At 44.5% G+C, this 23990-nt stretch overlaps 1 protein-coding gene across 3 annotated transcripts in view; it reads left to right on the top strand.

Annotated features, from left to right (window-relative positions):
- USP9X (ubiquitin specific peptidase 9 X-linked) overlaps positions 1-23990 on the top strand; it is a 2614063-nt gene that overhangs the window by 2121488 nt on the left and 468585 nt on the right. For all 3 annotated transcript variants that reach the window (XM_069636534.1, XM_069636533.1, XM_069636535.1), the window contains exon 37: positions 6532-6757. In XM_069636534.1, the coding sequence (XP_069492635.1) occupies positions 6532-6757 (226 nt within the window). The remainder of the gene's footprint in view (positions 1-6531; positions 6758-23990) is intronic.

The following is a 23990-nucleotide window of genomic DNA, read 5'->3' as shown; positions in this document are numbered from 1 at the left end:
ATGTGTTTCTATACTTGGATGACTGGCTGATGCGAGGGAAGTTGACGGAGCAGGTTTTGACCCATTTCGAGGCCACCTGTTCTCTACTCCACAAGCTGGGCTTCTGACGTCCCACACGTCACCAGCACAGAGACTCCAGTTCATCGGAGCAGTCCTGGACACTCTGGTGGGGGAAGGCCTTCGCCCGTGAGGGGAGAGTCGCCAGTGTCAGGCAGATGGTTTGCCTGTTCCAGTGCCAAAACACCTTGCCAGCAGCTTCCTTACTCCGCCTCTTAGTTCTCATGGCCTCTTGCATTTTTCTAGTGCCGGAGACCAGACTGCGCATGCCCTCTCTGCAATTGCTCTTGTTGGGTCAACGGTCCCGGTATTTCAGCACTTTGAGAGACGTTCTAAAAGTGTCCAGGTCAGTGGCCAATGATCTCTGTTGGTGGGCCAGCAGTGAGAACATGTTGGCGGGGCAACCTTTCTGTCCTCTGTTGATGAGGCCAGGGTGGTCATGGACGCGTCACTGAAAGGTTGCAGTGCTCACTGCAAGGACTTTCAGGTGAGCAGCCTTTGGTCAGCGTTGGAAGTGCAGTGGCACACACTGTCAGGTTTTCCCTAAATCCAATTCTAGTTTAGTATTTATGAAATTCTTCACAATCTATTGGTCAGCAGAAAGGGGTGAAAAAGATATACTTATTCAGTGTGTATAAGAAAGTGTTAGTCCTTAACTGGGATTTTCAAAGTGTTGACTGTTTCCCCAGCCAAGATGGAGGTGTTCACCCTGGACCCTGATTGGTCGTGGAATGCCAAGTCAGTTGCAGGGCTCTTTCAACTGCCTTGCATTGTCAACAGCCCAGCTGAGTGGAGCAGTTAATCACGAGCTCCAGTAATTAATTGGTCGTGGAATGCCAAGTCAGTTGCAGGGCTCTTTCAACTGCCTTGCATTGTCAACGGCCCAGCTGAGTGGAGCAGTTAATCACGAGCTCCAGTAATTAAGGAGGAAAGGTGGTGACAAGAGAGCAGGAATGGAACTTCATTGGCAGCGGTTGTCAGAAAACTAAGCTAAGTGAAAGAAGAAAACTTAAATGATTTGTTGAAGTTAAAAAAACTGCTTATAAAGAAATGGAGCAACTGAATTTTGGATTATTTCCACATAAGGCGCTGAGTTAATGTGTATTTTACTTCCCTGAACGTTGTTGGGATTATTCTGAGTTTTGTTTTTAAAATACTGTTTAGTGATTTGCATTGTGATTGGTTTTCGAATCCTGCTGGACATAGTTCTGTTGCTAGGGAACAGTGGAGACTCGGCTTTACTCATAAAGAAAGCTTTGTTTGTCTCCGTGACTGCGTAGCTTCACTGCTCGCAACTTGCGTTGAGAGATTGAGGTGAAAACTGAAGGCAAATTTGCTATCTGTTTCTCTGTTTTTTTTAGAGAAGACTTTCCTGGAGTGCAGCAACTAGTTTTTTCTCAGCGTGGCAACTTTTGTTTGCGTATCTGAGGAGACAGGAAGAGCACAGAATGCGCAGTGATTGAGTCAAGCTGCCAGAACATTGTGACATTTTGCCAGCAGCAGTTTAGCAAGTGTTCAGGGGCGAATTTTAATTCAGCGCTCAGCCTCATCTGATTAGTACTCAGCAGCAAGAAAATGTTTTAGAAATACTACTTCACAGAGGCAATCCGAACACTGAAATATTAATTTAGAATTCAACGCTTAAGTTTCATGTTTTGTACTTTTCTGCAATAAGGCAGTTTCAGAGTGATTAAAGAGAAAACTACAAATGAGCAACGGGTCCTTGTTTTTGGAAAGTTACCAGAGTTAAGTTTAAAGGGAAAGAGTACTGCATATTAAAGAAGAGCATTCAGGTAATCGGCAAAGGCTCCTCTGGGCGAGCTGAAGAGGAGATTCAGGTACATTGTTAAGTGTATTTTTATGGATATAACGAGGACCATTATAGGGAGTGAAGGGTAATAAAATTGTTTTCCTTTCTTTCCCTATCCTGCAGATTTCTGTGTGATTGCAGAAAGGAATCTGATTTTATAATTGTATCCACTTCCCCTTTTCCCCCCTGGGGTGTTCCGTGTCCAGCTGTGTGTCCTTTCAAGTTGGGACATCACGCTCTAAGGGATCTGCCGGGGTTCAGCAGCTTATGCAGAACACAGGATGAGACTCAGCTTGACACCTACATGATCAGGTTTACCCTGAAGGTGTTTGCGCCCTCTATAAAGGGGAAGCATGTCATGGTTTTGACGCACAATACGGTGGCCATGCAAGACCTGAACGAGCAAGATAGCGTGCGCTCCCCTTTGCAGAGAGGACCATGCAGCTGTGGTTTTGGCTTTTAGAGCATCAGATCTCAGCCTCAGCAGTGCATCTAACAGGGAATGGATTGGTGGACACTCTGAGCAGGCAGAGCACAATCTCACATGAGTGGCAAGTGTGCTTGGAGTAGGTATTTTCTCACTGGGATACGTTATCCGTGGATCCGTTTGCCACAGAGTCCAACAGGAAGTGGAGACATTTTTGCTGGAGGGAATTCCCGGCGAGAGGTGCACTGGGGGATGCGTTTCTGGTGGACTGGACCACCCATCTCCACTACACCTTCCCTCCGATTCCTGTCATTCCTTGGTTTCTGAGGAGGTTCCGAGTGGCCCTGATCTTGATCGTCCTGGATTGGGCAGTCGAAAGGTCAGCTGCTGCACCCGAACCCAGAATCCCTCAACCTACATGCGTGGCTCTTGAGGGGATGAGATCTGACTGAGACCTCTCAGAGGAAGTTCTTAAGGTGCTACTGGCTGCATGTAGACTGTCCACACAATTGATGTATGCGTGCAGGTGGAGAAGATTCGAGGAATGGTGCAAGGAGCACGAGGTAGATCCTATCTCCTGCCCCACCACTACAGTGATGGAGCTTTTTCTGTCACTGGTCTCTTCGGGCTTTCAAGTCACCACAGTCAAAGGATAGTTGGCGATTTTGTCTATGTTGAAACGCTCTATGCATCAAGAATCTTCTTTTTTTAACGATCCCCATTATGGCACAATTTCAGAAGGGCCTTGTGAATACGTTTATGCTTTTTCCCTTTGTTGTTCCAGACTAGGACCTTAACTTGGTACTTACTGTCCTCATGGCGGCTCACTTTGAGCCTTTGCACTCTTGCTCCATTTGATTGCTCACTCTGAAGGCTGCTTTTTTATTTGCAATTACATCAGGCAACGGGTCAGCGAGTTCCAGGCCCTATCATTCATGCAGGCTGCCTTTACTCTGTTTTTTTTTTTTTGGGAGAAAGTTTCTCTGAAGGTGCGGCTGGGGTTTTTACCAAAAGTGGTCTGAGTTTCTTCTGTCCCAAACCATCGCTCTGCCAGTATTCTACCTGCTTCAGCCCCCCTCCAAGGAGGAGGGGCGCTGTCTTAGACTGGACCGTAAGAGAGCTATGAGCTTTTATGTGGCGAGAATAGCAGAATTCAGGAAGCAGCGGTTTGTGGGCTTCTCAATGTCAAGAAAGGATTTCATCGTTTAGGGACTTTCATCCCGCCTCCATCACACATACTGCTTGGGAGGGGGGGCGGGGCTATCTGATGTGGAATCTGCAGGAGAAAGGCAATCCATGGAAGGAGAAATTACTTACCGTAATGTTCTGCCTATGGATTGTTCTCCTGCAGATTCCTCATTACCCTCACACCCAACCCTGCTACCAAAGTACCTACAGATTATGAGAACCTTCTCTAATGGGAGAAAGAGGAAAGCTCTCTATTAAAGGGCTACCATGGACCTTAATGGTGTGTCCTGCATTGTTTTTGCGGTCCTGGTTTTCACAAAAAGACGATCCTGGCTAGGTTTTTCTTTTTTCCTCATGAGTTCTTGCTGTATAGCCTTTGTTTGATCTTCCTCTGCAGCGGCTAAGCTCCGGGGGGGCCAGGGGGACTGAGGTGCAGGGACATAGTGACGTGCTATATATGTACAACAACCTATGTTCCGTCCAGAGTGGACGACTGTGGCATCGAAGCAAGCACAATCGACAACCGAGTTGAGGTGCACTACACCCCCTGTCGAAAAGTTTTCTGAGCAGCTGATATTGGAATGCATATCTATCTGATGAGGAATCTGTGGGGGGGAGAATCCATAGAAAGAACATTATGGTAAGAATTTCTCCTCCTTGGTCAGTCTTCCACTGAATGATATTTCAACAGATGAGGATTCTCGAGGAGGAATGCTGTATCCATTAAAAAGGACATTACCAAAGGTAAAACATGGCGTTGGATGATTGACAAAGCCTTTGTCTAAATGCAAATTTGATTTGTTCATAAAAACAGTCATGATATTGCAGAATCCCAAGATTTGTTCGGATTAAAAAATATTGGAGATTTAATCGAATTTCGGCTATACAAAAATTTCGTATAGCCAAAAATGTTGGTTAAGTCTCCCATTCAGAGCTATTACAGTGAACAATGGGAGTGGGGTTGCCCCTGCACCACTGTTCACTGTAATGGCTCTGGGGGTGGTGGGGGTGTCCCCCGCTTCCCGAAAAAGAAAGACTTTTTTTTTTTTTTAAAAAGGTAAAAAGGACCCTGCGGCGCTGGTTCCCGATCACGGAATTGAAGGGAACAGGCGTTGCAGGGACAAAGTGAGCCGGCGGCGCACATCGAAGTGTGCTGCTCGGGGTAAGTGAGGGGGTGGGAGGGAGCGGGTTATCTGAAATGGCCGCCGGAGGAAAAAGTTATTTTCGGAAAAATTACTTTTGTTTTTTTCTCCCTCGGTCATTTCAGATTCAAACAATTCACGGTAATCCTGATATTGCTACACTACATTGATCAACCTCTTTGGGTAATATGCCTTATAACTAGTATGAAATTTGTGGGAATGGAGTGACAAATCCATGTGTTTTATTCCACAGATGAACAATTTTGCTAAGCAACCTGTTATCTTCTGAGATTTCACACAAAAAATCAGTTTCTACCCTTTACATTACCCAATAAAGTAGTTGTGATCACCAGCAAGTAATGTATAGAACACACCCCACTCAGTACTCCAAATCCTGCAAGACTGTCACGAAAAATGCCATGTAAGACTCTGTTTTATTCATTGGGTACTATTGCTTCCCTGGTCTGATTTGTAGACTGGTGTATTTGAAACCTTGTATAGTAGTCTCCAACCACACACTGTAATTTTGTCCATGTTAAAGCCAAAAGAACTAAGCAATGATACAGTAGCTTCACCTGTACTGAAGTAATCAGAGGGAATTCCACCTGCTTTTTCATGGACAAAAATAAGACCATTTCTCGTTGTTGCCAGATGTATTGACCGTCTGTTTAGCTGACTTTTTTGTACTAATGTGCTGAAAAAGCCGAAAGACGAGATGTCGCACTCTGTAGGGAAAGCCATAACTTAACTTATTTATTACATGAGTTATTAAGTGAAAGGTTAAAAGTGTAATTTATTTGCAAAAACTCATTTCTATAATTTGTGGCTACTCCATTGTGTGTTGCTTTCATATTTAACATATTTCAGGGAAAGGTCTTCTTGATTGTAGAGACTTAGTTTCTCCAAAGTCTTTATTTCTTTTGTATTGTGATTTTGGTTTACAACCAACTTTACACAACACAAAATGTATACAAAACACCATATATATCAGCAATCAAAAAGACACATAATTATATAAAATCACATAGTTCATATCAATTGATCCAAAAGGCCTTTAAAAAAATGATTCAAAGCTAAAATCAGTGACACATTCTCCCCCCACATTAATCTACGCCAGAACAAATTAATTGAAAAATCTGTGTCACTGCAACCTCTATCCTTAAAACAGCAGAATCCACTCTTACTAAAAAACGGACAAACAGTGACGCAGTGCTTCAAGGTTTCTTCCACATTAACATTATTACAGAATCTGCAATATGTTAGTGCTGAGTGCCTGTGGACCTTTCGAGTGCTTTGACCTTTCCCTGGAGTGCAGCTTATTCAACCAAAAACGTAGATATGTGGCTCGTACTCTACTACACGGGATACGTTGCAAGTACAGTGGCATACAATCTCTCTTGTGGATAAATTGACCGTATTCTGTATATGTAGAGTACGTTCCAATACTCTCAATAGTCTCGGCCCTATCAAACCTGAACAATCTTCTCTATACCACCCCCGTCGGTGGAATAACTCCTCTTCTGATCTCCCAATTGATATAAAGACTTCCTGCATCCGACTTTTGAAACAGTTGGTAGAAGTAATGGATTCTTCCATCATAATGTGGTTCAATTCACCATATAGTGATTTCTCCAAAAGGTGAAGAACTTTCAATAGGTCGACCGTTTTCTCCATGTGAGACGTGCCTTGAGGTAAGTCAGACAAAGCTCATTCCTAATAACCAAATTGGTAATTGCAAGAGATAGACCCAGCACCTCCTTCCACAGTCTTTCTCTTCAAAGATATTTGTTGCATTCGGTCTGGTGATCTCATTGTTAATTTGTAGAATCAGTGTTCGTTTTTGTAAGTTTAAAGATGGCCTCCTGTAATTTTGTTTTTTATTGAGATTGTTTTATTGTATCTTTCAGGTATGATGCATTATGTATCATTCTTCGTCACAGCAAGAATGTAAGATATTGGTTTGCACACAACGTCCTTTTTGCTTTTCCAAACCGGTTTTCAGAGTACCTTCTGGAATGTCCTAGTGCAGAAGTAAGGGGTGCTTTTGCAAAGCTGGTAGTTTTTATTGCACATTTTTCTTTGCAAGATGGACCATGTTCATCACCTTTTGCTTCCACTGGTCCTTCAAATCAGGTATTTGATCATTTATATATATTTTTTTTTAATTTTTATTTTCTATGTGAAAACATATCTATAATCTTGCTAAAATACTTTCTTTGCTAGAATGTACTTTGTTTCAACATTCTGTCAATTCTCGAACATAATCAATGTAGCTTTTGCTGAAAGTTGCTGTCGGACATTCCTTTGTCTAAAAGCACTACATCTTTTTTGCTATCTTGTTTTTTAATTTGTACATTTTATTTGCTTTATCGCAAAAACATATAAACAGGTAATACATGTATCCTTTTATTACTGCAATTTAACATCAACAGAAGTATAACTTTTCTTTCTGGGTGTAAAAATATTCATATATCGCTAAGTGGATATCCAGGCAATGAAAGATCAGCATGTCCGCATATCACGTCTCGTAAATGTCTGCTCCGTTCTTGCCACCTAATTTCCATTATGCCATCTAACCTGAACACGACACCTTCAACATTGCAGTACCATCCATCCAAGAGGTTTAAGGTCGGGGGATACATGAGCCGTATCCCTTTAGAGCCATTATTTTCACTATAGGCTCTCTCTCTCTCGTTAGTGTACAGATTTGACCTATGATGATCATTCAGTGCTGATGTCTATTTAATCATATTCCTTAACCAATGTGCACAATGCTGGAAGTGCCGCAGCCTTCCAGTTCCTAACTATCAAACTTTTGACTAATGGAAGGCCAGGCGAGATACATTTCCTGACTACTCAGTTATTCTTTTTTCCAGTCTCATTCCTATTAAGCACAGAAGATGGAGTAAACATCAAAGACCTCTTAGCGACACTCCTCAATCATTCCAAAACCTCCTTCCATAATGTCAGCTTACCAATACACTCGCAGGACATACGATAAAACCCAGCAAGTAATTGCGATGTCTACGGCATTCATCACTGTTTTCTGCATTAAAGCGAGCTTTTAGTGCTGGGAAGATGTTTATTTCTTTGGAAATGTAAACTAAGGTTAAAGTGTGAATTCCTGGTCATCCATGTTTTTAGGCAGAATCCTGTGCAGTTCCCTTAGGGAGCACTACAGAAGATTAAGACTACAGGTATGCGAAATAAATCCCCTTTGGTATCAGTCTGTACCACAAAGATTTAGTTGGTAGCTGTGGCTAAGCAGTCAGACTTATCTCAAGAGGGAGACGAGCAGTATTCAGGGTTTACACAATAGGGCTATACTACTATGGCACAAGGAAACACTGACCAAAGCTTTGTATTAAAAAGAATATATATATTTATTTTACACCCTTCTAAGTTAACACATTGATGACAGTTATTAAAGCAAGTTAAAATCAGTCAAGGAAAGTATACACAACTCCCTAGTTAAATTGTAGACAAGTTTGAGCAGGAGTGAAAACTGAGCAAAACGGCACAGTGAAAATCAAACACAAATGGCACTCTATCAATTTCTCACAAGAGAGGGAAAGCACAAGTTATACAGGAATATCTTCTTAAACACCCTAGCAACACTTCCCATAAGTTTGTGAACAAGTTTAGGAAAGGCAGTACTTTAGCATGTATAATACTTATATGAAAACTAAGCAAAATGGCACTTCACAAGTTTTAAAAGTGGGAAGAAAAAGATGGTTATAGAAGTAGGTGCACCAACACAGTTCTAGTTGAGAAGCAATCTACAGAAGGCAGTTTTAACAAATTCAGCCAGAGTCAATAGGCCTGTGCCAGAGTCAGTGGTACAGGGCAAAGAGCCCAGGAGCAAAATGTTCTTGTAGCTGCAGTCAAGTCTTTGGTTAACGATTCGAAAAGGTGGATGCAGAAGGTGAAAGACAATGTTAGAGGATAGGGGCGGCCAACCCAACAGGTAGGTAAAGGATTTAAAACACCTTTAGCACTACCACGCGAAAAGGGCGGCTTGGCGGAACAAAGTACCTTGAAATGTAGAAGAGACTCCTACGGTGGCGGTTGTTCCTGGCAGTTCCTGCAGTTTGGGAGATCCAGCAGAGGAAGAGAGACTCTCGTCATGGAGGAAGGTCTGAGTTACTGCACTGCCCAGGGATGAAACCAGCCGCTGTGCTGCCCAACGAATAAAAGGTGCGCTCCTTTAAATCGCAGTCTGGGTGGACGGGTGCCTGGCTATCCGGTCTCAGAGTACAGGGTACTGGCGATTCGACCAGGGCAGGTCCAGGAATGCGATTGGCAAACTGGTTGGCCCCACCAGCTCAAGGGTAGAAGGCTCTTGCAGATGAAGATCTTCTCTTGTCGTGTGGAGAAAAGTGGTGAGACGCTGCAGCAGGGCTTCACCGGTGGTTCAGTCGTTGCAGATGTCTTTGGCTTCTCTCCTTTTCGGCTTCTTAGTTCCAGTGGCGACGTCTTGCTCTTCCAGTCCTCAGGACCCTGCTTTTATGCAAAAAGATCCCCATTCATATAGCCTAGCTGTCACTCACACAGTGGAGTGGTCATCTTGGCGGGAGACCCTCCAGCCTATCAGGATAGAGTGCGACATGGGTTGCTGAGGTAACCCTGTCCGGGGGTCCTACCTCCCCTCCCACACAATGGATCGGCCCCAGACTCAGTGGCGCCGAAAGGAGGGCTTCTTGGTAGAAGCCCGCCAAACGGATGAACAAAGGATCCCCGACCTGGGTTAGGAGTTTAGAGAAAGACACGAGAAAGAATTTATATCAAAGTTCTGGCAAATAAAACCTACTGCAGTAAAGTTAATATAAAAATAAACCGGCAGTAAATGTGGTAGCCTTGAACAATGGGAAAATCCCATAGAGAAATATTCGCGGTCGAATATTTTTGGTAGTAACCACTGCCACCAGCCATAAACTTTTGAGAGAGGGACTGTACGGTACCCTCTCGAAAATGAACATAAGGGAAAAACTATTAACCCTTGCCAGTACCTCCATAGTAAGATGGGTTGTACTGGTTTTGTTCATAAAGATTGACTAGTAAAGTCAATGGGGACTTTACATGCCCTGGGAGACAGTAGTCAGTCCCAGGGTATGGAGTCTATGTTTGGGGGTCGCTACGACACCCCTGTGTCACTGCACGAAGGGTGCTGTGTAACACATGTGGGTAAAGATGGTTCCTATGGGGGTGAGATAAACCCCATAGCCTAGAACACACATAGCAAATATGCCTAAGAGTGGAAAAGAGTGTCACTCTTAGCAGGAGAAAAAAACAAACCCTTAAAATCCAGCAAAGCTGCTGGGGGACTCTATAGGTAGGGGAAATTACCCATAGAATGAGAATTGTCCCTAACACGTTTGTCTGCACATTTCCACATAGGACCTATCTTCTATCATTGCCCTAATATTATGTTCCCACCTCTTATATTTAACATGCTCTTTCTGTGTTAATGATCTAGCCACCCCCTACAGGTACGAGATCCTACCCCTGTGAAGATTGCACATAGTAGTAAGGATATTCAATTCCTGTGGCTGAGGTGGAATAACAGACCAGGTGTTCCTTACAATTGCTGCAGACACTGCATAGTTTTAAGACCCTTCCTACTCTGCAGGAGCTGACTAAATCACTAAAGGACATTCATCTACCATCCTGAATACAGCTTGTTTATCAACACTGTGGTGAACCAGTAGAAGGACTCGGACTACATTGGGTCATAGTTAAAGATGGTTATTTAAATTTAAAAAAAAGTGCCTAATTAGCCCTATCACTATGAGGGACGTTCCCTACCTAGCAAGACTAAACGGAGGATAGCACAGGGGCAACACGCTGCTCTTGGAAGCAAGACCACACAAAGCAACAGAGGTTCGGATCCTGGATCCGTGCTTAGAAACCGAACTCAGGTATGATATTAGGCGCGTTATAAAAAAATTAATGCTGAGGCTGCACGTCAAGTTCAAAGTAAAAAGTCTGCTGTCTGAATCCTAACCAACTAATTGACCCTACCACTTAGAAAACACCTGACAAAAACGAAAACGGGAGACTTGTACACTAGCCTCGGTGTAGGCTTCTGCCTTTCCCAACTTGTAATTGACTTGCTCTCAGTCTCAAAGTTCCTTTGCCACATAATGGTAAAATCGTCAAAATCTTCATTTCAAGTCTCTTGAAAATATATTCATCTTCAGTATGTGGTTTCACTCTAAACTGTTCCCCTGACGGGAGCCTCTTGCTTGGTCAAAGCACCCGCTGTTCAGCCTCCATCTAGTGGGTCTCTCTTTGTTCACACCACAGCTGGCTCTGCGGCTTCACATGGCTCCGCCCCCTCCAGGACATCAATGCTACAGAGGCTCGCCTCTGGATAACGGTTGCTCTCCTCCCTCTGTAGGAGTCTCTTCTCCATTCACAGTCGGCTCTCTCCTTATATATATATGTCATTGGAACAAACGGAATTGTGACTGTCTTCCTTGATCATGTAATTCAGGCGACGTTTAGCATTACCTGAAGCCAATAGAGTTAAACAAGGATATTTGTTAATTAGAATCATAACAGGAGATTCCAAAGTCTTTCTAACATCCATATAGGCAGAGAGGGTAGATTGAACTGCAAGTTTCTTATCGGAATAGGTGTCCTTGTCCCCAGTATGGGAGTACCTCCCAGTAAGGTCCACTTGCCCAGACACCTATGAAGGGTCTTGATAAACATGCTCACCTTGCTAGCCTCAAAGGGGGTGGTTCCTCTCTGGGGAGAAGGCACACATTGTCCAGATTTGTCAGAAAACACACCTGTTAATGCACCAAGTTCCTTTGCTATGTGTGTGTTTCTCCAGCATGGGGTCTGGCATGGATTCACATGCTCTTGAATATTCCCCATCGTCAGACTAGGTATCCTCGGTAAAGAAAAAATCAGTTTCGTTTCTGAACTGGCTTTCTCCTAACAACCAATCACTGGTCTCTAGGTCATATGCCCCCAGCCAATGACTGCCCTCTACCTAAGCCCCTCCGCTTGCAGCCGTTTTCAGCTTTTTACTGCACGTTCAAGTGTTGGGAATCCCCCTGCTACAACTCTCGAGCTTTTACTGCATTTGTGATTTTTCTAAGAATTTGCTCTTATTTTTTCAGTCAGTCTAGCCTTAAGCTCCACCGATCCTTCATCCGACAAACAGGGACCCGTTTTTCAGAACTTTCTATGCCCCTCAAGGGTGATTTTTTTTTTTTGTTTATTTAATTTTGTTACCTTCTTGGAGGCCTGGGACATGGCTGAATATAGAGGAGACTCGACGCCTCTGTTCAGGATTTGCCCTGGATGCGGCCTACAGAACATTTTCGTGGACTCTGCACACCCTGTGCCTCTACTGCCTACACACCAACTAGACGCACGTGGAGGAGGCCTGTGCGTTCTTCAAGGACAAGGTTCCCTGCACCATGAAGGACCATTGCAAACGGCTTACCAAGTTGCTCCAGTTGGGTGAGTCCCGATCACCCAGCCCAAGAAGCAATCCGGGAGGTCTTCTAAGACCTTTGAGGGCACCCCGGCGACGGAGGCCCAACAGAAGGCAAAGCACAGCGAGTCCGTGGGTACCAGGATTGCCGTTGGTGCGGGCTCCTCGGCAGCCACGACGGGCACATCATCTCCAGCACCTTCAACCACGAGCCAGTGGTCAGGCTCGGCGAAGAAAAGGAAGTCTGAGCACCTGGGTAAACTTCTGGAGAAGTTCCAGTCGGCTCCGACAGAGAAGGCCAAAGGGGAGCGTGGCTCTGACCCTCCCTCCCTCCACGGTGAAGGCCCCTAGCATGACCATGGTCATTAAGGCCCAGATTCACCCGGCTAAAACCTCCATGGAAGGAGTGGTGGCGTCCCTGGCGAAGGCCGTTGATAAGGGTTCACAGGACACGGACCCCAAAGCAAGAGTTTCCCTGCCGGCCAGGAGGGAATAATGTTTTCAGCCTGTAGAGATGACACTGGTGAAGACGATGGCGGTTATCTCCAGAAGACCATCTCCCCTGATCGAGAAGAAGGGGAGGGGTCACGGTAGTCCTACAGGGCACGGACATCTCTGAGGAGGAGGAGCTTGCTGTTCTCAAGACCGTCTTGGACCAGAGATCCGTCGACCCAGGTCCTACGGGAGGGACCCCGACGAGGCGGATGTGGAGAATGACAGACACCGACAAGGATGAGCAGGGTGCTCAGGAGCCGGAGGAAACTACGCCCCTGCCGCCGTCTCTTCCACTGCAACCCAACAGCATCTTGTCGCCGCAGCAGCAGACATCGCGGGTCTCAGCAGGTAGGTGGTATAAAATAATGAAGGCCCTCTCAAACAATCAAATGATCCCAGCACAGCAGCCTGATGTGAAGCGGGAAAGCCTGCATGGCTCCTCCAGGTGTTCGCACAGTCTCCGCCCACTTGATGGCCCTTATGCGTTTTCCAGCCGCCAGGGTCGAGTCATCCCAGCGTGGTGCTCCTGCCCGGCGCCACATCTCCGCTGTACTTGCTGAAAACGGCAGATCAAATGCTCGGCCAAGGATTAACCGTTTTAACTCGGGATTTTCACCAGGGGTGCATCCACACAATGAGGTCAGATGCACATCATGTGGGTACCTCGGGTGGCCCTCAAACAGGATTAATTTTGAAACCGGATCTTCACCGGAGAGGAGCTCACACTTCAGGTGGCCATCTTGTGTGTGTGCAACCCTCTGTCCTGTCTTTAAATCTCTTCTTGATCTTGCCACTCCCTACCTCTCCTCCCTCCTCTCTTTCTACGTTACCTCTCACCCCCTCCGTTCTGCTGACCACTTCCTACTCACTTTCCCACCCGCACCTTGTGCCCCTTCCTGCTTCTGATCCTTCCAGCTCATTGCCCCTCTACATTGGAACTCTTTACCTATCCCTATCTGCTCCATCTCCTCATACTCCTTTTTCTGCTCCTCCTTAAAATCCCACCTTCTTCATTCCCCCTCCAGACAGCTCTTAACTACTTCCTCCCCTGCTTTTCCCCAACCCTGGTTTTTTAATCTAATGATATTGGTAAACTGTTCTGCATACTGTTCTTTTTGTTGTTTTATGTAAAGCACTTTGGTTTAAAGCGCTATATAAAATGTAATAAATAAAAATACTATGTTGCAGCTTGCAACCTTGGTTCAAAACACAAGCTGGTTTGGTATCAGTCTCTGACTCACAGCCTGTGCGGTCTTTTCTGACGCTGCTTTTTTGTAGGAGCCAAGGAAAGTAGCACGGCAGCAATCTCTCCTCCCTGCCTTGGTTATCGATGCGGGATAGCCCCGGGTACCTCCGACACACATTGCAGGTTTAATCAACCTTAGTTCCTGGTCTTCACTTTCTTACTTTTCAAGGCTCACGTAACTAACGATCATTACAGGTCAAGGGTACTTCCCTTGGTGCAACCCTGTGGTCTCGCCATATTTCTTCTTGTATTAAACTGCCATCTTGGAACTGCTGTTTCCTCCTGTGTTTTGCCTTGCTCAGAGTGTGCTTTTGTGCTCCGCCTTTTATCCGTGTGGGGGAGTGTGATGGAAGTCAGGTGTGTGTAATGAACTGTAATTTCCTGACCTTAATGTTGGGACATGTCAGGTATATGGCTCTGGTGTTAGTCCGTTGTCACTCACAGTGAACTGTCTGTGAAAAGGGGTTTGTGTCGGGAAAGGAGCCCGGTTGGGGGGGGGATCTGAGTTCCTAGGTATCCTACCTGGTAGGATGGGGAAAAGGTGTTACTAGGAAGTGGATACTGCGTCTCACCCTCCAGTGTCCCACTTCCACTCCCTGAAGACCCCTCATCCAGGTGATCCTCCCGCACTGGTCCATCCCCAGGAACTGGATCCAAAAGCGATGGCTTTGTCCTCACCACCTGGATGATAGATCCCTGGGGACTAGCGGGTGAGACACCTTCAGGTTTCTCACATACCCTTCCCCTATGTGATGTAGCCACATCTGTTTCACAGGTGAAACGAGAAAGGAAATCCACGTTACCTTGGTCTTTACCTTTTTGGTGCTCCACAGTGAAACAGTAGGGTTGCAGGTTTAAGAACCATCGCATGACTCGAGGGTTAAAGTATTTTTGTTGGCTAATCCAATCTAGTGGAGAATGGCCCGTTGCGAGTGTGAATCATCTTCCTTGGAGGGTAATATCTGATCTCAATAATGTCCCACACGATGACAAGGGCCTTTAATTCCAGCACAGAGTAATTTGTTTCACATGGAAAAAGTTTGCGGCTCGTAAATAAGATGGGATGTTTCAATCCGTCGCAAATTTGTGATAACACTGCTCCTAGCCCTGTATGGGAGGCCTCTGTCTGCAATACAAATTCTTTTGAGAAATCTACTACCTTTTAGGATGGAGTTCTGGCACAGGGTTTGTTTTAGGTTGTTTTAAGATATGTCATCTTCATTAGTCCAATTAATTTTCTGGGGTTCAGCGTTCTTTAGTTTATCTGTCAGCCTGGCTATCCAGTCGGAGCCATTTGAGATAAACCTATAGTTATAACCAATTAACTCTAGAAATGCTCAAAGAGCTCTTTTAGTTTTAGGTGTAGGGGTACACTTTCTTGCATTTAGGTTGTACACTACCATTCCCTACAATGAACCAAGATATTTCACGGCTGATTGGGCCAGTCTGCATTTGGATGGATTGGCAGTTGGGCCAGCTTCTCTGAGAGCGCTCATAATGGCAAAGAGATGGAAAAGGTGGTCTTCCCAAGTTTTACTATAGGTGACGATATCGTCAATATAAGCTCAACAGAAATCAGAGTAGGGCTGTAATATGTTGTCCATAAGCCGTTGGAAAGTGGCTGGAGCCCTGTGTAAGCCAAAAGGGAGGACCTTGAACTGAATCAGTCTTAGGGGTGTCAAGGAAGGTGTATTTTCCTTATCAGGACCATACACTGGGACCTGCCAGTGCCCTTTTGTTAAGTCTAGGGTTGATAGAAAGGTGGCGTTTCCGAGTTTATCGATTTAGGTCATCGATGCGTGGCATGGGATAAGCATCGAATTGGGAAATGGCATTGACTTGGGGGAAATCTATGGAAAACCTCCAGGAATAGTCTGGTTTAGTGACCAATGTGATAGGGGAGGACCATGGGCTTGAAGAGGGTTTGATAATGTTCGCTCTTAACATTTTATTCACTTCCTCATCCACTGTTTGCGGGCTTCTGGGAGTCTATATGGTTTCAGATGAACCTCTTTTCCCTGAGGTGTTCTAATAGAGTGATAGGCGCCTTTCACTCTTCCTGGTTTCTCTGAGAATACATCGGGGAATGAGATAATTATATCTTTCAGATCTTCTTGTTGTTGCTTAGACCATTCTTGAGGAATTAATTCAAAGTTGGCTACCTCCTCTGGCACCAAACAGGATAGTATTGTGGCATTGGTGGCAGATGGGTTTTCTTTTCAATTTTTTAAGAGATTTACATGATAAAGATGTATCTTCTGTTTCCTGTCAGGTTGTGCTACCTTCTAAGTACAGGTTCCTGTTTGGTCCAGTATTTCATATGGCCCATGCCACTTAGAAACACGTTTTTTTTCTGAGGTAGGCAAGATCACCAATACTTTCTGTCCTACAGAAAATTATCTTAAGCTCACCTTTTTGTCGTAGGTGGATTTTGGCTGGATTTGGTCCTTTTCCCTATGATTATAGAACAAGTTTCATATGCTCTCGCAGTCCGGTAGCGATCTGTGAAAAGGGAATGGGTGCCTCTTCTCGTTCTTTCCAGGTCTCCCGGAGCATGTCCAGGACATTGCTAGGTTCTCTACCATAAAGGAGCTCGAACTGAGCTAATCCAGTAGATGCCTGAGCGGTTTTTCTCACAGCAAATAGTGCCCAGGGGATCATACGGTTCCAGACCTTACCATCCTGATCTACCACCTTTTTAGGGTACTTTTAAGCATTTTATTGAATCTGTCTACCAAACCATCAGTTTGTGGATGGTACATGGACATACACAAGGTGGTGGTAGTAGTAGGTAGGAGTCGTTCCTTAACTTCGCCCATGAACTTGCACATAAAGTTTGAACCTTGATCCGTCAGGATTTCCTTAGGAAAGCCAACCTTGGAAAAATACAGTAGGAGGTGCTTTAGAATTTGCTGGGTGTTCCGCATAGGGAATACCTCTGGGTATCTGGTTGCGTAATAGACAATCACAAGGACATATCTGTTACCCAGTCTAGATGTTTCTAAATGTCCAATGATATCCATCCTAATTCTTGAAAAAGGGACTTCTAGGATTGTGTAAAAAAGAAAAGAATGCAGGACTCTGCGCCATCAAAATGTGTGTATATTTAATAATATTGCATAATCTCACATTGAAAAAGAAGCCCATGTATGATAACATGTTTCGGCTCTGCTGAGCCTTTTTCATATCTGGGCTACATAATATTCCACAACAAATCACCATACGTAAATAACATAATATTATAATACAAAATGTATAATTAACACGAAAACATGATATAAGTGTGCAAACAGTTATAAGGTCATATTGCACGTTGCATTATTCCATCATGCCGCAGTAAGACAATAGATATCATGGTAATAAGCATATGACGAGTAGACAGAGAAACCAAGGATTGGTGAAAGGGAGGATTCAAGGGTGTAGAAAAAGCAAAAAACACATCAAAGATGCATATTAATTTCAAAAGATCAAAACAAAAATAGACAGAACAAAAGAGAAAAAATCAAAAAAATTAATCATTATTTTGAATTTGTGGTAACAAATCCATACTGGTCAACTGACCCCTATAATGTCCCGAAACAAAATCAATCAGGTGTCCTTACCCGTATTTGCATGTAATCAATCCATAGGACTGATGTCCCTGTAGTAGTAACGGGGTAATATCCCCAGTATAAAGTCTGAAATTAAGTAACTGTGAAATCAGGTTTGTCATGGTATAATTATAAGCTGTATACTCATTATTGGAGTGAAAAACCACAAAGGAAAATTATCTCCCTACATTTGGCTCATGTTAAGTATTGTTTTGTCTCTTCATAAAATACATCATTGTATAAAACCAGCCGTGGGCTTGGGTGTGTGGGGCATGCTATAGCCAATTTGTGCACAGTCTTTTATATCATCCTGCGGTCATCTAAGGATCATATTGTAAATCCGTTCATGCCCTGTGATGGGCATCCTTCATTAAGTGCGTTGAAAAAATCAGACTATGACCAAACTAGATAACTGGCGTTACGCATGACAAAAACATTGAGCCCGTATGGCCCTGCTTATGAATAGTCAGAGTTTGCAAAATAAACAGATTCAACTGTTAAGATATGAGTAATGCCTGTCTAAAGCCTCCTAGGCTTACTGGATTCCTTCGAGCAGAAAAAGTCACACGCATCGGCAAAGTACGGAGCAGTCTGCGTACGCCATCTTAATAACTTTGTTGAACACGGTGACCATGGCAACGTGAGTCACGTCGCCATGGTGATCCGCGTTAAGCGGCACGCTGCAGTAGCGACCGACGCAATACGAGCGTCAGTAGCTATCGTCCATCTTGTAGATGGAGTCCGCCATTGTAGAGTGGTGTCTAAAGCTCACAATCAAAGCCAAAGCGCCTAGTTGTGATGGAATAATTACCCTGAGTTGATTATTTCAAATGTTGTGATTTCTACAAACCAATTTGTACAAATCTAATATTGGAGAGATATCTGCAAAATAAACAATGTTCATTCTAATGAATAAGAAACAACTCAAATCAACGCCCCAACACGTGCTCACACCCAATCACGTCATACAGTAGTGCTCAGAATTGTCGAACCTAGATCTGGAAATCGTTAAGAAAATCACCATGTACTGATACATTGTAATAAGAGTACTGAAGAATGCACCTGTTATAGGAAACTTTAGGCAAAATGACAATGCCCATTAACCAGTTATATGCTACAGGTAATCAGGAACTGAGTCGCTAAATTACAATGGGCTAACACTACAGGAATGACACCATTTCACTGTCACTGTTAAGACCTGTGATTGTTGAGTTGAAATAGCAGATTGCTCGTGTCTCAGCTTGTCCTAGAATTCTCAACCTGTCCCCACCTCTTTTGTTAAGAGTAACCTGTTGTAGGCCGATAAATCTAATTTCCGATTTATTATGTAATTGGTGCATCTTCTGCCAATGATCAGCTAGTGGGATAGATAGGTCCTGGCTACCAATTTTTGCCAGATGCTCGCGTATTCTGATTCTCAACTCTTTTTGTGCTCCCTATATATATTTTCATACATATACAAATAATACCATAAACCACAAATTTTGTCTTGCAATTAATCCCCTGTTTGATGGTCCAATTTTTACCATTGATGTCTACAAAAAACGTACTTTGATCATGTGCATATTTACATTGCGGGCATATGCCACACTTCCTGAAACCAAGTTCTTTCTTATGTAGCCATGTGACTTGATTGTACCTTACACTGGCAGAAGAGATGGGCTGAGAATGGATTTGAGAGTACTTGCTCTTTTGTACGTCATACGTGGGCTGTCACCCACGAAATTGCAAATGTGGTCATCCAGTTTCAATAGGTACCAATGATTTTTCAATATTTTCTGAATCTTCTAGGATTTGCATATTATTCAGGGGGGCAGGCAAGGGAATGCGAGTACTGGTTTTCTGACCTATTTCACACGTCTGAATATAGGTTTTTATATCCGCATGGATACCTGGCCAGTAAAACTTCCAACTGATGTGTGTCTCTGTTTTGGATTGTCCCAAGTGTCCTCGGGACAAATGGGAATGCGCAATCTGTAGCACAATCTTTCGGTGGGTTTTGGGGTTTACTAACTGGGCTTTACTCAAGCCTTCTGTGGATGTTTCTTTTCGATATAGCAGTCTTTGCTTTAAGAAGAAGAAAGGGCGTCCCTTCTCTAAACCCTTTTTTTCGGGAATTGATTGTAAGAAAGCCTCGACGAGAGCTGGATCATTTTGCTGGGCGAAGGCTAGGACAGGAGTAAATAGTAAGTTCTCACTTTTTCTTTTCAGTGCTTGATGGTTCATCAGCTTCCCGAAAGCCTAAGGTATCTCGCTCTCCATTTCTTCTGGTTTACTTTCTTTAAAATAAGGAAATTGTCACATATACTGGAGAGCAGGCAGGGGCAAGGTGGGTTAGAGCCTGGCAGACTAGACATGCCTTGCAGACATCCAGGACTCCTTTTCCACCCTCTCTCAATCAGGTACACATTACAGTTGGCCCCGGCCCCCTGGGGGGAATCTGATTGGTTTAGCCACACTTCCTGTACACCCAGGATGGCCCCTGGCAGTCTTTCTGTGAATACAGTAGCACACTCTAGCCTCTGGGCGTGGTTGGCTATATAAGCCACGCCCAAAGGCAGACCTGTGCTTCGTGTTGCAGCTATAGCTTCAAGCAACACGCTCACTGCGATCCTCAAACTTCATCTACCTTGGCTTCCACTCCGGACTCTCTGCAAGCACATTCCTGAACTCAGCATCTAGGAGAAAAGGAAATGCAAGAAAGACAATACCTGTAAGTGCTCGCGCTTGGACTCGACTCCTGGCTCGTTCTTGCAAGCGCGCTCCTAGCTACAGCACCACTTACCCGATCTTCATGGGAACTTCTGAGCAGCATTCTGAGTTCTCGTGCACATCCCCTCTCCGCGAACTCTTGAGAAAAAAACCTGTGGAGAGAGAGAATAAGGATTAGATTAGCATCTGCAGCTTCTTTCTCGCGCGCAGAACTCGCCGTGATTTAAGAATATGCAGCGATAACGCGGAGTAGCCAGAAAACTTGCCTTCAGATACTCACCATTTCATGAGCTGAGAACAGCACCAAATCCAGTGAAGCAACTGGAATCCGAACTTACCTGCTACAACTCCGCTGGGGAAGAAACGCAGTGAGTGGCAGAACAGAGACTTAACAGACCCTGGGTCAAGAGAAGTACTGATCCGTGGGTTCCAGATACACAGCGCCCTGCCTAGTTCAGGATGGAGAGTTTGCCTAATTAATCCCCAAGGTGAGCCATACTCCTACATTTCACCATCACTGTACACTACAAGGGGAGGAGGGAGAAAGAGGGTTCGTATACTAAGCATCTTACCTCTCCATCTGGCAGTTAACTGCAGTACAACGCTACTAATCCCGAGAAAGCAGGGAAGGGGTCCAGAAGGCTTCATCGCTCCTGCAGAGACCCAGGTGAGTGTGACCGAAATAGAGCTTTTTCAAGAATCCCTTTTGGCAATTTTGTCCCCACGATGGACCTCAAATGGTATCTCGCCATGGTTCTGTAAGAGAACCTTTGTCTCCACGGAAGTTGGGCTCGATGATGCCTGCTAGAACATCTATACCAAACTTCCATGCTAGGGCAGATTTTGGGGCCAATCTTATATAACACACATGAGGGGGTATCACAACTGTCTGTGGGAATTATTCCGCTTTTCCCAGGTGTGATAGTAGCCTCTCTACTGCTACTGGTTTTGAAGCCTATTGATTCTTTTGTGGCAACCAAGGGTTGGAGGCTCTATGACTAAGCTTCTGGAATTGTAGGGTTCCCCAATTTCTTTCAATTGAGTCACATCCCACTACTGACACCACATGTAAGGAAGGCATGGTATCAACAGTTAGACAGACACAAGTGACCACAGTTGAATGGTGTTTATTGAACTTGGACAAGGGTATCATAAACGCCTATCTAAACCCAAATATGCAGATGGGAGCAAGCCACGACCATCAAATAATCATAATGCAGTCCTAGTGGAGTCTTGTCAAAATAAAAGGGCCTATAATTTTAAAAAAACTGTTTCCAATGCGTACCACTAATTTACAAATAATGTGGGGTAATGTTCATGAAAAAGAAAGAAGTGTTCACAAAATAATATGTCAGGATGCTCAGCCCATTGGCTGCCCTTCCCCATGTTTTTAGCAGGGGACAAGGCAGGTCACTTGAGCAAAGCATACACTCTGAACTGTATCCTTGTGCTGCAGAAGCCAATTTTCCCAGTTCAGGAACTTCTGTGTCCAAGTCTCTTTACTTCTTTTAAGAGGGAGAAGCTGTACAAAAAACAAAACGCAAACATTCTTTTCCTTTCACAATTATTCAACTTGGGTGTTCACCCTCGATCTCCGTTAGCCGGGCTCGGATACTTTTCAAAACCAAAGTTCAACGTTGGATCCCCCTCTTCCGGGCTCAGAACCCTTTAAAAAAAAAAAAAGGTTCAGGGAATAGTTTTTCTAGTGACTCACGGTTCACCCTGGATCCCCCTTTGCTGGGCTCAGATCCCTTTCTTTCGTTAAATTAGTCTCCATCAGCACGGCTCGGACCAGTTATGATGTACATTAAACTATCGAAGACTTTCGAATGTGCATAGGGTTTAGCTTGACCCGTTGCATGACAACTTCGATCTCAATATTTCTTTCTCTCACAGTCTGTATCAGTTGGATACCTAACAGAGACTTTCGAATGAGCACCCACCTGGCACCGGACCACTCTTTGTATGTGTTCGGCAGAATCCTGTACATTGCCCTTAGGGACCCCTACACACAATTAAGACCACAAGTGGTAATACAAGTTCACCTTTGGTACAAGCCTGTACTACTATATTAAAGTGGTAGCAGTAGCGGAGCAGCCATACATATCTCAAGAGCAAATGAACAGTAGTAGAGATTACACAAAGGACCACAATTACTGTGACTCAAACACTGACTCAAGGTTTTTGTTTGAAAAAGTAAAAATACATTTATTTCTAAACCATCTTTTGGTAAAACACTTCACTTCTATTAAATTAAAAGCACATGAAAATACACTACACACAACCAATTCTCTTGGCACTGAACAACTCAAGGCAAGTACCCTATGTTTTAATGGGCCGGTGTTGTGAAACAAAAGACGTTACCGGGAATACATATGCGATCACTTTTTGACAGTAGTGACAGTTCGGTCTTACGAAAGATACGCTAATCTGCGGAAAGAAATGTTACGGGGGCAAAAACACACTTAGCACCTGAGTTAACCAAAGATAGTTGGGGGCAAAAATCATAGGCAATACTTCTGTCAAGGCAGACAGAATCAGAGAACACTTGCTGACAGGAAAACAAAATTCAATAGGCTGGAGCCAGTGTCAAGTGGATCCAGGTTCCTGTTGTCGTGGATCACACAGTCAGATAGTTCAAGATTCAACGTTGCCAGGAGTACTTGGATATTGTCAACGGAGGAAGCAAAAGTTATACGAAGGACGGAAGACGAGGTCAAGCCTTGGATAAGGAGAAAAGGGATTCACCCTAGTTCCTCGAAGCTGGACACAGTACCTTATTCAATGAGGAAGCTGGTGCCACGGCAGTTGTTTCTGGTAGTTTCCTGCAGACTTACGGTTGCTGGAGCTTTGGTACGAAGGAGGATGTCTGGAGGGGCCTGCACTACTCGGGGATGAAGCCAGCAGCAGCGACGGTAAATAAAAGGTGCGCTCCTTTAAAACAGGAGAGGCTCTTCCAATGGCTATCCGGACCACTACAGCAGTGTGCAGCAATTTCGACCACAAGGAGGATCCTCTGGCTGTGGAAGATGAGCTGGTTGACCCCACCACGCTCAAGGGAAGAAGACTCCGGACTGGATCTTCTCTAGTCATCGAAGGGTAGATGGCTCAGGACTGCAGCAGGGCTTCACCGGGACGGGGTAGTTGCAGCAGCCGTCTTCTTCTCCGCTTCTCTTCGGTTCCTTGTAGTTCCAGTGGCGACTCAGACTTCCAGCCCAAGAGTCCTGCCTTTTATGCGAAAATCCCCCATTCACACAGCCTGGCTGTCAATGAAGCAGCAGGGGGGTTGTCCGGCCCGGACAACCACTTCAGCGAATCATGGCAAAGTGCGACTTGGGTTTCCTAGTATACCCTGTGCAGGGGGTGACTACACCCCTCCCTCACATTCAGCCCACCTAGACGCCCAGGTGCCTAGAGAAGGGCTTCTTGGTAGAAGCCCGCCAAAAGACGGTGAACAAAGAAGGCAAACCTGGTTTGCTGCGCAAAGTAAAACACAAGAAGGACTTTAACAAAAAGAAATAGCGTATAAACCCGACCGGAGCCAAACAAAAAAGTATTTGGTCAAGCGGGTTTATGTTTGGGGCTAATATAATAGCCCAAAACAATACCACGTTTATATAGTATAATTGCGGTAGAAAAGTTAGGGTAGGTACCACTGCCACCAGCCAAGTCTAAATGTTAAAAGAGCAAAACAATGCTCTAGGAGGTACAGATAAAAAGGGCTAAGGATTAACCCTTTCCAATACTCCATGTAAAATGGTGTGTACTGGATCTGTGGTTCAATGACTATGTAAAGTTAATGGCAACTTTACCCTTTTCTGGGGGACAGTAGTCAGCCCCAGAAATGGAGTCGGCTGAAGTCCAAAAGAC

Source organism: Ambystoma mexicanum, chromosome 7p (assembly GCF_040938575.1).
Source record: "Ambystoma mexicanum isolate Mex_15411 chromosome 7p, UKY_AmexF1_1, whole genome shotgun sequence".
Taxonomy (NCBI): domain Eukaryota; kingdom Metazoa; phylum Chordata; class Amphibia; order Caudata; family Ambystomatidae; genus Ambystoma; species Ambystoma mexicanum.
This window is presented reverse-complemented; position numbering and strand designations above follow the sequence as displayed.